A 15120-nucleotide genomic window follows, 5' to 3' on the forward strand; every position below is an offset into this window, starting at 1 on the left:
CAACAATCAATAGTGAAAAACCTCTCATTCTGCTATTCAGGCTGCTCATGACTTCCAAAACAAAGGCCAGGCTATTATATAGGGACTCCACTACTCTGACGCAGTCTGATTTAACTTTTGTCCCTGTGTTCTGCGGTGGAGTTCACACTCTACAAATGTTACACAAGCACTTTATATCAAGTCAACACAAAGCACTGTGATAAAGAGGGAGGGGGAAAGGGAAAAATCTGGACTATATTGAAGCTGTTAAAGCTTTATGTAATGCTTGAATTCCTGCCTTCCCTTGGTAATGTTGAAGTCCCTACAACCACTTTCTGCATGGACACACTGTATATGAATATAGATGGAGTGCTCTACCAGGGTTCAAAGCTTACATCTTGTTCTAGTGGCCCTGTGAGAGACCTTGGCTCGTCACACTACAGGCCGCAAGGCAATTTTTACTTTAAACACATTTATTTTCACATATTTTTCCTCAGAAGGGTTTCTGCTCTAGGTCTGTGTTGTGAACTCTTTTTGCTTTCCAGGGGATTTCTATTCTGAAATTGTTGTTCATGAGAACAGGCGACTGCCACACAGTACGTACATGTGTCGTCATGTTTTAGCCCCTCGGGAAGTATCCATTCATGAAGGAATTAATGTCCATTTTTATTTATGCGTCTGCGCCAGGGACCGCCTGAGGCATTATCTTTTGTCCGCCCTGCCCGTCCGCCTGTCTGTCCGTCCATCCATCTTTCCACCAGTCCCATTCTTGCGGATGCAATATCTCAGGAAAGTCAAATGTCAAGATCTCTGTGACCTCTCAAAATGCATTTTTGGCCATAACTCAAAAATTCCTACACTTCTTGAGACAACATTTCAAACAAATTACGTTATGATGTTATGACGTTAATGACGATAATGTTTTTGTCCATTATTCAACGGCATAACTGAGGAACAGAAGAGGAGACATTTGGTTGAATAGAGTTGTCGACACTAATCTTGAAACTGGTGACTGTATAGAGCTTCTGTGCTGTGAGTTAAAGGCGTGTGAAGCTTCCACCTCTCGCCAAAAAATACACCTAATACTTTTAAAAAAGTAAATTCCTTCAAAAGCTTTATTACATATTTATGTTAATACAGCCACAAGGTGGTAATTTTAGCTTCCTGGTCAGCATTCTTTTGCTTCTACCACATCCAATTTTTCTCAAATGTTGATTCCGGACAAACTGGCACATTGAGCTTGTGACAGTGACGTGGCTGACAACGAGATGATTGTTTCACAAGATGATTAGTGGCATATGTGTTTTCTGTCATAAGACACAGCGATGTGATTTATTTTTTGTCTTAAAGCACTTCATATGGCCATAATGCAGCCGATACTGTTCAACCATGCGAATGACGTGACATGTCTAACTTCTAGTCAGGTAAACAACAATTGGCGTAAACTGTCCATAAATGTGCTGTGGGTCCAATAGAAAGCTTTCAAGGTCTCCAAAAGTTCACAGACTCACTTGTTGAAGCATGATCATGAGACGTGAAAAAATATAACGTGCCATTCATTGTTTCATTTATTTGTTTTGTGCAGAACCGCGAGCTGCAGATCATGAGGAAGTTGGACCACTGCAACATAGTCCGCCTGCGCTACTTCTTCTACTCCAGTGGAGACAAGGTCAGTTGGCTAAGTGTGAATTTTGTCTCAGGGCTGCATAATAAACTTTTTCATCTTTAAGAGCATGTTAAGGTTTTCTGGGCTTACTAAGTGATTCACTAACGAGCATTTTGATTTAATCAGATTAAATATAATATTAATATTTGATCTTTCTCCCATGTTCATGTGTCATGTCTATCGATAATAACAATAATCGGTCATTAACACTAGAATTTAGGCCATTGTTGTTCAGCCATATTCTCTACCTGGGGATTTTCTGACTCCTTTTAATTTGAAGTTGCCTGTGTTACATTTTGAAGTCTGTTCATATGTCATATGTCTTCCTCCTGGCCTTAATAAATGTATTCATGCATACATTAGATTGTAACAGGGAAGTCCCTCTCTCTGAATGTGGCCCGGCTTTGCTGTCTGTCTCTGTCGGCCATTGGAGGTCCCCTGGAGACTACAAGGCTGGACTATGTCATTCAACTAGCTCATAAAACGAACAGAGGTCCATGTGTCAAATATAGACATGGACCTGGCAGACATGCAGCTGGGACTATACCCATGACTGTGCAGTTAGGAATGCTTCCATGTTGCACACCTACTGAAGCCAAGGAGAGCTTTGGGGGGATTATAGAGGGGAGGTGATGATGAGGGTGGGTGGGAGGCGAGACGGCTGAGGGATGGAACATCTATTTGCCACTCCAGCGGGTGTGGGTTAATTATAGACTTGCACAAGTCCTCCTCTGCTTAGTGAAAGCTCCACCCCCCCCCACACACACACACACACACACCCACACACCCACACACACACACACACACACCTCGTGCCATGTGCTCACTGACCTCTGGGAACAGCAGTTGATTCTTGGTATACTGACACAGTGACAGCGGTGACGACTGGACACGACTGGACACCTTCCCAACTTGACTTTCGCAATCACAAGTTTTCCGTTATTTTAATAATCCACCCTCTTTTATTGCTTTCACCTTTACCCCCCATCCTCCCCTTTCCATATATGCATTTCTTCTCCCTCCTCCTCTTCCCCCTCACTGTATAACTCCAGGCTAATTATGGAGACTGGCAGCGTGTTGTTGGTCTGGGGATTTACCACCCATAGAGCCTCAACTTAGAAAAGAGAGCAGGTAGGGCTAGTGAAGTAGGCAAAGGTAATGTCATCTGGATAGGGAGGTGAGTGAATGGATGGAGAGTTGCAGACAAGTTGATGGACAGAAGACAGATTTGTCTAAATTAGACAAACTCAAAGTGCATACAAACTCAAATTTCTCAGAAAATCAGAGGTGAATAATTTCCAGGGAGTATGATTTGAATATTGCAGTTTTGTTTTTTACCTCAGTTTATTTGTGTGCATGCTCATAAACATAGTCAGTGTGTTAGTGTTGCCCCTGCTTCCTGGAATAATTGTCAGAACGACCTGAAATTATCAGAGCTGAGTACTGGAGAGTTTAATCAATTATAAAGTATCAAGAAAATAGTTCTGTGGTTGAAGGTGAATTCACAAAAGAGTATACATAATAGACTATGTATGACATAACAAGAAAAAATGCTATATCATGATATATATCATTGTTGAGATATGAAATTACCTATGTCTAGATAGAATATTTTGGCCATATCGCCAAGCCCTAAGGCAAAGATAAGGCGAGGTCAGGTCAGGTGTGTGTAGGTGCTGTTTCTCTGCTGATAGGAGGGTTCATGCTGGGTGCATTTGTAAGCCCGGCTGAGACTGCTGCTTCTGTAGCTGCCAGCATGTGCACAGGTAGTCTTATGTAACTGCTGGCGTGTGGCGTACTCCGCACACACTGTGCTTTTGCTTTTACCCTTTAACCACTTGTATAATACTATTCAAACACAAGGCCACGGGTCCAAACAGCTGCGTAGGCAGGTCAACAGCGGCTTGACTTTAACCATTTCAAAATATGCAGTCTCAAAGAAAGTGCATGTAAGATGTCAACTGAATCACATCCGTGTACACAAAATCGTATGATTGCTTTAAATAACTTCACTTTATTGTCTGACATGCAAACATACAGTACATAACATCAGCATTCTTACTAGAACATTATGAATCCACAGGCTTCAGTAGTAACAGCATAAAAAACAACTTCAGTTCTCTCTCAGGTTTTGTTGTATTTAATAAATAGACATAAATAACTCATTTAAAAATTCATAAACCATTCGATTAATTCACTAGGGGGGTACTGGAGTAAAAAAATGACCCCGACCTGTTGTGAAATCCAGTTCACACAATAGACTACAATCGGATTATTTATTTATGTATTTTTATGCCTATATTTGACAGGACAGCTGAAGGTTGATAGGAAATAGGGGGAGAGAGGGGCGACTTGCAGAAAAGGGCCGCAAGTTCGAGTCAAACCTGGGCTGCTGCTGTGAATTACATCAGCTGACAGGAAGTTACCAAGGACTAAGGCTGTTGCCTAGCAATGGAATTCCTTTGAAAAGGTCCCTAGAAAAGTATTCAAGAATAGTTGTACAGGTTGATTCTGGGGCTTCAGGCAAAAATACTGAAGCTGCCATGTGTGTTCTTTTTCTTGCACTTTATGATCACTTGAAGATGACCGGGGACATACATAGTGCACAGAGAGTAGGGGCCGATTTGGTTGGGTGGGCCCACAGCTTATTCACCATATAGTTGCGCTTTAGTGGCCATTATTCTAACATTAATACACAGAAACACAAACTGATGTTAACAGATAGACTGTGGTTGAACAGCATTGCTTGTGGGTAATGAGTCATGCTTGTGTGCAGTCTGTAGAGCTACAGGATTTGCCAAGTGACAGTTTATACCAATGCCAGTGCCTGACATACAGTCTATCTGGCTTGTGGCCACAGCATATATATAGACCTGTTCTTAGATCTGTAGTCGAGTGTTGCAACTGTCTTTATATATAGTGGGTCAAAATAAGAAGAATTAACTCTTTGTATGTCCCTCTACCTTTTTCTGTGTCTCTGTCTATGTTCCTTGATTTCATAGATTCATTAACTGTAGTGTAAATTCACATGAATTTATGCATAATGTCAAGAGCTCACTTGGCAGTAATACTCCGGACACATGAACAGGAAGCTCAAACCTGCATGCTTACAAAAGCTACACTTGTGGAAACTGACATGCACACTGTATTTTACTGCACAGATTCCATCAATCCCCCTCCTCTTACACAACGCAGCCTGGTGATTGTTGTTGATAGATAGCGGAGACAGGGGCTCAGGTACGAGCGCTTTTTCTCTAGAAATTAGAGGCTGAATTATTTATCTGGGAGTGAACAAGGGGCCAATCAGATCCCCGCCTGGCTAACCATCTGGGAAAAAGCCAAGGAAGTGGTTTTGTAGTGAGGCAGGAAGTGAGTCACCGCTGTTGCTAGGCTAAATATAGCTTTGATGGCGCTAGCAGGAGGTGGAGCGGGCCCTCTAGTCGTCACAAATGTTATCAATGGGAGTGTTGCTAGTGGGTATACATACACACACACACACACACACACACACACACACACACACACACACACACACACACACACACACACACACACACACACACACACACACACACACACACACACACACACACACACACACACACACACACACACACACACACACACACACACACACACACACACACACACACACACACACACACACACACACACACACACACACACACAGAGGAGAGAGACTGTGAGCGTTAGGGGGAATGTAATGCCAGTGACAGATGAGTGTGTAACAAATCTACCCATGTCTGAAAACCGTTTGGGAAATGCTGCTAATCGTCACTGATATCTGAATATGTTTGTTTTAAACCGTCTTCAAGTCCTCCGGGTCCTGTGTTTCATTCAGTCACCGTATACGTGTCTAATTGTCTGAGTGTGAGCAGGAGAAAGCGGTTGAAACAAAGCAGAAAATTGAGCTGACAGAAGTGTGCCACACAGTCGGTCTGGGAGTGCTTCATAGGCCGAGTTCATCACACTTAGTAGACCTGCAGGGAGACAGCTCTGTCCACTGCCTAAGCTCCATGTTGGGCAGACTGTTAACAGATGGGGGAGGCAAAGGGATACGAACACTCAGTCCCAGACCAAACAGGAGGGAGAGGATGATTTAATTAATTCAAGTAGGATGCCCTGTCATATTACTCCAAGGAAGTATGTCTCAGAGGTGTGTGGTTGAACACTGGTCACATGAGGCACAAGGTGTTCCCTTCCCCGCCGGTGTTATCTGGCTATTAATCTTCTCAAACACATTTCGTCAAGATACATTTTCTATGTGCCAGTATGACTCAAAGCAAATGAACACTCCTGGCCATAGTGTGGTGATACAAATGGGTGTTTACAAATGTGTATCAATCCACCTTTGAAAATAGACCGCACCAAACGCACTATTTAATTCTGTTAAATAAAAAAAGCCCCTGTAGTGCCCACCTGTTTTTTTGTAAATTACTGAGCATGTTTTACAAAAAATGAACCGTTTACTTTTTGCAAACAAATAGAAAGTATGGAGAGTGACTGAAATATTGTATTGGTTTGTGGACAGAAGGTGAAGTAAGGTGAAGTCTATAATAATGCCAGACATCAGCTTTAAATGCTGTTGTGGGAAATTATTAAAGACACCTATTCTGGTGGTTAAACGATTGTATTAAATACATACAAAAGACTCTACTGTCCATAGATTCAGCTGTTTGTTACTGCTTGTACTACTTGTTATTGCTATACTGTAAATCAGATGTTGGGAAAACTGTCCTAATGAACACACCCCCACATGCATACATTGTTGCATTGAAGTGGAAGAGTAAAATGACTCCTGATGCATTACAGCACTATCTAGCAGTCAAGTTTTTAATCATCACAAAATGAACCAGTGTTTCCCTCGCCAACATTTAGCCTTACTTCAAGTGTAATTTATCCCCCACCAGACAAGCTAGCATGACATGGTTGGTACCAATGGATGCCTTAGGTTATCTAGTTTACATAAAACCAATACTTGTGCCCTTGAATATTATGATACTCGGGTGTATCAATACTTTCTTACACTCCTAGTCTCATCACCCATCCCTTAATCAGGCTAAAATATGTCTCCTGAAGGCTTGGCTGGCCTAACAAACCACAAGGGACAGACAGGCTAGTGTGAATACATTAACTAGTGTTTGAGCGAGTTCCTTTGTGGGTCTATAAGGTGCTCTGTATCCAAAAACAACTTCAGTTCAAGCTATGAGTGTGATTTGACTTATCTGATACACCTGATAACTCAGTACTGGTTAAATTTGGTCAGAATCAAAGGGAAAAGGAAGTGATGGGTGGAGAATAGGGTGGGGAAGCTTCAGATACAGCATCCTTTCAGGGTCAGTGTGGGCTCCAGAGTGGAACGTGCACAACCCCCGGCCTCCAACACAAGCCTCCCTCCTCCAACTAGGAAATAACCAAATGATATCATTGTCTGTGGCCGCTGTTGGAGAACATGCCCTTATATGACGCATGGTTGTGTTTCCTGCCCTGGGGGAATAAGTCCTATACAATGGATCCCCAGTAAGACTGCGAAAAAAAAGGCTTGTTTCGGCAGGGAAACTCATACCGATACCATAACTGCAGACAGAGAGGGAAGAGGAAGGAGTGGGAATAAAAACCCTTCTAAAATAAATTGACATATCGGGCACCTGGCATGTGCGTATTTGTAGATCATGAATGTGATATTTTTTTTCTTCTTGTTTTTCATACTAATCTCCTGTCTTTGTGTTTTTGCTCTTCTCCAACAGAAAGATGAAGTGTATCTGAATTTGGTTCTGGACTACGTTCCTGAGACGGTCTACAGAGTGGCCAGACATTACAGCCGAGCCAAGCAGACTCTGCCCATGGTTTATGTCAAGGTATAGAAGTGTGTTTCTGTGTCTGTAACCATCACCACAGGAAGTGGTATGCTCCAATTTATTTACAGAATCTGGGAAATATTGTATTTAATCAAACAATCAATACTATCCCAGTAGAATACAGTATATTACATCCAAAGACAAAAGGGTGTCAGTTGTGCTGCATTGTTAGTGAAAAATCTGTGATAAAACTGTCATATTTTAAGACTTGAACCTAAAAATCCATAAACGTACCACACATTCTTTCCCTAAATTATACTGGGGTTCCACTGATACCTGCTTTCATTTCTCAAAAAAACAAAAATCAACATTTTCTATTCTGAGTAGGAGTTTCAGTTTAGCGCCTGCAGCTTTAGAGTAAATGAGTTATAAGCAACATGAGATATACATTTTCTTTGATGAAATCTTTCTTACTGAAACAATTGACCTCTGAGACAAAACGTCTGTATTGACTTCAGAAATATTTCTTGCAGTTGCAGGCACATCTTTGGTTTTATCTCTACAAGACCTTGTAAACAAGGTTCAGGAGTTTAAAGAGGCGATGTGAGACGCTGTTGTCGTAACATTTGCAGTGAAAATGTTTGGTACTTGACCTGGCTGACCTTGATTCTTGAGTGGTTGTTTTCCAGACTTTAAACCTGTTATGAAAACTGAGCTTGCTGTTTGCGTGGGCGTAACCTGTGTGTTTGTGTGTGTGTGTGTGTTTCTGTGTGTAGTTGTACATGTACCAGCTGTTCAGGAGCCTGGCTTATATCCATTCGTTTGGGATCTGTCATCGGGACATCAAGCCCCAGAATCTGCTGCTGGATCCGGAGACCGCCGTGCTCAAGCTCTGCGACTTTGGCAGGTGAGACTCCGTAACAAGATCAGTCAACAGTGGTCCGATTTTTTTATGACATTTAAAGGAATAGTTTGACATTTTGAGAAATCCGCTTTACTTGCGGAAAAAAAAACAACTTTGTTAGGGGTCGGAGGTGAATTTCGATACCTTTTTAGATAGAGCCAGGCTGGCTTTTTCCCTGTGTTTCCGACTTTATGCTAAGCTAAGACTGATAGCTGAAGCTTCATATTTTGCGTATAGACATGAACGTGGCATTGGTCTTTCCATCGAACTCTCAGCAAGAAAGCAAATGAGCATGTTTCAAATTGTCAACCTACTTCTTTTAAGAGTTTGGTCCTTGCATTTAGATATATGGGTGCTGTAAAGTGTTCATCTGTAGAGTTATGTTCCTTCACAATTTTACTCATTAACTGAAAAGATAAAGACACATGCACGTGGGCAGCAGCTTTCACACTCTTCGGCGTGAATCCTAATTATAAGGATATTGAGTTTCTTGAGTGAGTGATATTTCCCTTCTTTTGGCCAAAATGACGGTGATGATTATGTGCTTTGCTTTTGTGTGCAGTGCTAAGCAGCTGGTCCGCGGGGAGCCTAATGTGTCCTACATCTGCTCTCGCTACTATCGAGCCCCTGAGCTCATCTTTGGTGCCACTGACTACACTTCCAGCATAGGTATGCTGACTTCAGGTGTCACAGTCAACACTTGGAACCCTTACAACCCTTAATAAGCTTAACCTCAGATGACGATGATTATTTAATCATGTTATTCAGGATATATTTGAATGTGAATGATAAATTGAGAGAGTAGAGTATCACCGGGTGTTCTCTTCCTTGCATCAGACTTATTTTTCCCTTTCGGTGACCTGCCTTTTCCATTTTAGACGTGTGGTCAGCCGGCTGCGTGCTGGCAGAGCTGTTGCTAGGGCAACCAATCTTTCCTGGTGACAGTGGAGTGGATCAGTTGGTTGAAATTATCAAGGTAATGACTAGGGGTGACCCTAGTGTAAACGTATGCATATACCATACTGAACTGTTTCTTTATCACAAGTGGTCAAGTTAAAGACATATTCTTGTCCTGTTCTTGTCTGTCTGTGTTCTTTCCAGGTTCTCGGGACCCCAACCCGAGAGCAGATCCGTGAGATGAACCCCAACTACACTGAGTTCAAATTCCCCCAGATTAAGGCACATCCTTGGACTAAGGTGAGTCAACAGGTACAGGAGCCCTTTTACTTCTCTAAGATTCACCGCTGTTGCATATTGTCTCCATACTTGTGCTGCCAACATCCCTTCATGCCGCTCCATAGTCATCCAACTTTGTCCTCCACCCAACAGAGCTACATGAGGCCTTAATAGCCCGACACCTGCTCTGAGCTTTAAAGAATGCCTGATAAAGCACAGGCTAAAGACTTAACCTTATACAGAAAATTCTATTGCATGTAAAGCATTCTAAGATCGCTATGAAATAATCTGAGGAGCGCTTACATACAATATGGTTGCTTTGTATTCTTATTTAGTTCCTTTTTGATTAGCCTTGATAAAGATAGCAACTGGGTGCAACCATAATGGATTAACAGAATGCCAAAAAATCCTTTCAGATCCAACTTTTTAAACTGAAAATGACTATCAAGCTTAACCTTTGTTCCCTCTTTAGTTTAGTGGCTCAGGATTTCCACCCCTGAACAGTAGCATGCTATATCATTTTTTTTATTTAAGTTTCAGAGTGAGTTTTAAGTGTAGCTATGGGTAAATGCCTTAGAATACCTTAAATTTACTTGACAAATGCTTCTAACTGGCTGTTATATTTTTAGATTTAGTTGAATATGTTGAACCTGAGTCGTCTCAGTTAAACCACAAGAGTCCATCCTGCTCACTCAGCCCTTGTTTGTTTTATTTATTTATTTATTTATAGAATGGAGAAAAAAAAGCATGTTTTTCATAGAAAGTTACCAACTTCAGCTTTAAGTCATGATGAAAAGGAAACAGGTGGGAAACAGTAAAGAGACGTTGTCTCTTCCTGGATTCCCCTCAGCAGTCCCACCCACAGCTCTTGCATTGGATAACAGAGTCATCCAATCAGCAGCAGGTCCTCCTGTTGGCCTCTTAAGGTGTACTGCTGTGGTCGCTCTCTGCAACTGCATCAGTCAGTCAGTACTACTGTTCACTGCTGCTGCAATTAAAGCCATTCATTCGTTGATTCACTGATTCATACCCTTACAAACAAATATAACATTTGACTAAGTACAGTAGGTTTTCATAAAACACACTTTTTTTTCATTTTCAAGCACAAGTTCATTTTGTGTGTGTGTGTGTGTTTGTGTGTTGTCTGTCAACAACATTGGAACACTTGAGATCAGACTTCACGTGGTCACTGCTGATACCCGTGTTTGTGTCTAACTGTTGTTCAGGTGTTCCGGCCGCGCACGCCTCCGGAGGCCATCGCTCTATGCTCTCGCCTGCTGGAGTACACGCCCACGGCCCGCCTCACCCCTCTAGAAGCCTGCGCACACTCCTTCTTTGACGAGCTGCGTGACCCCAATGTCAAACTGCCCAATGGGAGAGAGAAGCCCTCCCTCTTCAATTTCACCACCCAGGGTATGCACACACAAAGGGGCTCTGTATATTAGTATTTAAGACTGAGTAAACCTGTAAATATTAACATTTGGAACAAATACAGAATATTTGTATTGGTGAATACTAATGGATGAGCTTTTCTATGAATAGGTGTTCTCATACTGTGGAATGCTATCCTATATACCTTTTTAAGCTAGTATTTAATACTCTACATGTTAAACAGAAATGTTTGCATCAGTTAGCATGATCACCTCTTCACATTAGAGTATATTAGTACATATCACCCCTGAGAAGTTATGATTGATAGTCATGTTTTGTGATTTCAGGAGATGTCTGGAGTTGCAGGGAACTTTAATTTAAAATGACCTATTAACTTGTCCTTTCACTATCAGAGTTATCCAGTAATCCCTCTTTGGCCTCGATACTCATCCCTGCTCACGCCCGCAGCCAGGCCGCGGCCTCTACCCCAACCAACCCCTCTGCCACCACAGGTTAGAGTCACGCTTCCTCCAACAGGCTGCTAACTTTGAAAAACAGTTAAGCTCTAGTGGTCAATATACATATGTCATGTCAAGTGCTGTAGAATTTAACTCATGGAGTTTACCGACCATATTGTTTCCTCTGTCTCTGTCTTCTAATCTCCTCTCAAACTTTATATAGGTAATTCTTTGACTGTAACTAATCATCTCCTCTGTGTCCACAGATGGCAGCAGCACAGAGCGAGGTCCCAGCACCACCACCGCCGCTGCCTCGGCTTCCAACTCCACCTCCTGAGCCCACAGACAACTCGCCCCGCCCCAGTCTCAGCCCCAGCCCATGGCCTCTCCATTGCCCCGGCCAGGGGGTGAGCTCCGCTCAGCTCTGCTCTCCTCCCTGACAGCAGCGGAGCGATGCTGACGCAGTCCGGGTTCAACAGCTAGCCAACGGCCCCATGCCACAACCACAAACCAAGCATCCCTAATCTGCCTCTTTTATCCATGACTGGACCCTCATCCAGCTGTTTGAACTCTACTCCATCCTCTGTCAAAGACGTCTCTCCGTGCCCTTTCAACAGGGAAGGAAAGTGCAGGGCCAGAGGTGTTGTCGACTGTACTATTGATAAAAGTACACTGTACATGTATACACAATGCTAGCCTGCTAATGTTTGTAAGAGGACAATCTGTAGAAAAAGTCCTAAGCTGTTCCCCTTGGCCCTCTCCCTATCTCGCCTACCCCCTATGTCCTCTTCTACATTGTCCCCTTTTTTCTGCATCCTCTGACCCCATGTGTCCCCCTGGCCGATCCCCCTTTGGTTCCTCCTGTAGTGCATGGCCTGAGTATGGTTAGGATCACCCGGGGGGGTTCACCCCGCTCCCCCTGCCCACTTACTTCCCACCTCAACTTCTGCAGACAAGGCATGAGGCTCACGCACGGGTATACACACATACAGTACACACTCATAAACACACACGCACATCCTCACACACATGGGTGCATGATGATCCTGATGTATGTGGAAAGCAGCAGCCCACTTGCAGGAGTAACATTTGGACAGTTTTTTTTTTTCTTTGCCTGGGGTTGTTTTTAAATGGTCAGAAAAGCCGTTTTACTCGACCTTGTTTTTAATTTTTCGTTTTGTACTCCTGGGCAGATGTTTTTGGATTGCCATGTGCAACGGATGTGACATGTATCTGGTCCTGTGTGCGTGTATAATATATACATACAATACAAAACAAACATGCATACATACAGTTTATATATTACTTTTCCTTATGTATAAAAAGTATATATAGATATATGTATATTAACTACAATGGTTCAGAAATCATTTACGGTGAGCTCATATCTGGCAGAGCAGTAGCAATATTTGCTGTTGCCTAAGGACAATAGATTTAGACAAAAGGTGGTGTTTTTGTTTTCTTTGCTGGAGTGTGGTTAGATTCCAGCAGTCACTTCCCCTGTTCTCCTGTGTTGTCTGTATTAAGGCTGTAGATGGATTTAGAGCATTGCTCTATTCCCCATCTTTCTACCGACTCTGTCTGTAACAGTGTTTTCTGTGGCAGTGCAGCGTCAGTGACAAACATCTTCCCTCGTCTAAGCTCTTCTTTCCGTCTCTGTGAAGAATTAAAGATGTTTCTTAACACTTCTCTTTCTTCGACTCCTTGAAGACTCGCTGGCAGTCCCCCCCCAACCACCCGGGCTGTTGTGACCACTGACTGAAGTGTTAGCCTAGCATTCTCTCTCTCTCTCTCTCTCTCTCTCTCCCTTCACCTGCCGCACTTAGAGCCACTCGGTACAGTCTGTCGAAGCGTTTTATTCACAGAGAATACTCACTACATTTAAAAAAAAAAAAGAAAGAAAAGAAAAAAAGCAGAATTTGTATATACAGTATAAATGCTCCTCACCAAAATTCTGACTTGTATGTTTTTTTTATGTTATGTTGATTATTTTTCCATGTTGTGTTCAAGGTATGTATATATGCAGACCCATGTACTGTTTATGAGCAAAAACAAAGATGACAAAGGGTAGGGGAAGAAATAAAAAAAAAAAAGATTAAAAAAAATAAAACAATCAGGGCAAAACTGATGTTTATGGATATTGTAGATGAGGATCAGCTTTATCCAGCCATATGTTCAATCTTACCTGTACAGTAGATGACAGCTGTATTATTGTAACAAGAACTAGTCATGTATAGTGTAACTATAGTTTGGAGTGCCTTTGCTTTCATACACCTTCGCCTTGTTTCCCCCCGTCACCCAGCCCCCCCGTCATCACCTCCCCCTTATTGTGACTCTCCCTTCGGTGCTGTTGAATGTCCCGCTGTCCACACACACTCGCACTCTCCTACTTGATTTTCAGTCCCCGTCACTCGCACATCTTCAACTTTTTCATTGCACACTTAATTGTAATATACATTAATTGTAAGGATTATTTTTCCTTAACTGAAGATACAAAGTAGATGAGTGTTTATTTTAATAGATGTTTTATCTTGGACACACACATACACGCACAAACATGTATACCACAGTCCTGGCACGGGCTCTTGGGCGTGAATTGGGTGGGTAGAGGGGGTCATTGTGGATAGCAGCAGGGGGTTAAATAGGCCTCATACGTGTGTGTGTGTATATATATATATGTGTGTGTATATATACACATATATATATATATATGTGTGTGTGTGTGTGTAGTGTTGGTTCTGTTACCAAAGCTAAACTAAGATGTAGTTGTGATGAGCCACCCTCAGAGGTAGTGATGTATCCTGTCTCTTTTCTTCTATGGAAATTTTGTTGTCCCTCTGTCCTCTTGCTTGTTCTCCTTCCTTTCTGCATACTTGGAGGGGGGGTTCAGTAGCACCTAAGGGGTCGAGTCATGTAGCCTCTCTCCTGTCTTCTGCTTGCTGTAATTTTGCATTCATGAACGTGTTGCTACCCTCCACAAGAACATTTGGCCACCTCACCCTATCCCTAACTCCAGTTCAATAAAAACACCACAACGGTTACCAAAAAAGAAGAATAAGAAGGCGAGCAAGTACATATGCTAGTATAGTATAGCATATATACTAGTTTGACATGCTAACTGGGGTTACAGAAAAGAAAAATCATAGAAAATACTACAAAAACATCCTGTATAACAGTACTACTACTTGAATGCCTCTGTTTGTGACTGACATTTTTATTTCATTTGTTTTGTTTTTTCTTTTGTTCTGTGAAGGTATGCTAAATGTGCACCTCTGTAAATATTCCCTCTGCGTGCTCTGAGGAATAGTTCCCTGGTACTGTAATTTGCATTAAATAAAGAGTAGGATAGCCTGGAAATTATCAAACTCTTTGTCTGTTCCATTTTATTTTTTAGTGAGAGTGCAAACGTCAGCGTTGGTGTGTGTAGAGCCTGTTTAGAGTATTCTGGGTTTAAAAACATCAATATTTTAAGAAAAGCCTGATGCATAAATGGCCCTAAGTGTCTCAAGACTTGGTGTCAGATAAAAAATTACAGAAGCAGCAGCTACACTCTGAAACATATTTTATAAAATTGTGATTAAGTTGATGAAAGTTACATTGTCTGTCCCAATCCCCTCACTACTTATACAGCATGGAAAAGTTGATGATAGCTCCAGCATGAATATAATGAAATATTCACATTCAATTGTATGAGTGTGGTTTTTTTCAAATGTTCATATTAAACACATTTAAATGTATGTATATCAA

General features: G+C 42.0%; 1 protein-coding gene across 1 annotated transcript; it reads left to right on the plus strand.

Annotated features, from left to right (window-relative positions):
- Window positions 1-1568: 1568 nt before the first annotated feature.
- Window positions 1569-14721, plus strand: gsk3ba (glycogen synthase kinase 3 beta-a). Its single transcript, XM_083921509.1, has 9 exons — window positions 1569-1648; window positions 7414-7524; window positions 8241-8371; window positions 8931-9037; window positions 9247-9344; window positions 9470-9565; window positions 10771-10957; window positions 11329-11427; window positions 11640-14721. The coding sequence occupies exons 1-9, from the start codon at window positions 1583-1585 to the stop codon at window positions 11708-11710; spliced, it is 966 nt and encodes a 321-aa protein (XP_083777635.1). The 5' UTR covers window positions 1569-1582; the 3' UTR covers window positions 11711-14721.
- Window positions 14722-15120: the final 399 nt, after the last annotated feature.

This window comes from Echiichthys vipera, assembly GCF_963691815.1.
Source record: "Echiichthys vipera genome assembly, chromosome: 10".
NCBI classification, from domain to species: domain Eukaryota; kingdom Metazoa; phylum Chordata; class Actinopteri; order Perciformes; family Trachinidae; genus Echiichthys; species Echiichthys vipera.

What these genes read in the sequence shown, in the direction of transcription:
- gsk3ba (XM_083921509.1), top strand. Translation starts at nt 1,583, where the DNA reads ATGAGGAAGTTGGACCACTGCAACATAGTCCGCCTGCGCTACTTCTTC. An exon ending in TCTACTCCAGTGGAGACAAG is followed by an intron (nt 1,649 to 7,413) that starts GTCAGTTGGCTA and finishes CTTCTCCAACAG; the next exon opens with AAAGATGAAGTGTATCTGAA. An exon ending in CAACCCCTCTGCCACCACAG is followed by an intron (nt 11,428 to 11,639) that starts GTTAGAGTCACG and finishes CTGTGTCCACAG; the next exon opens with ATGGCAGCAGCACAGAGCGA.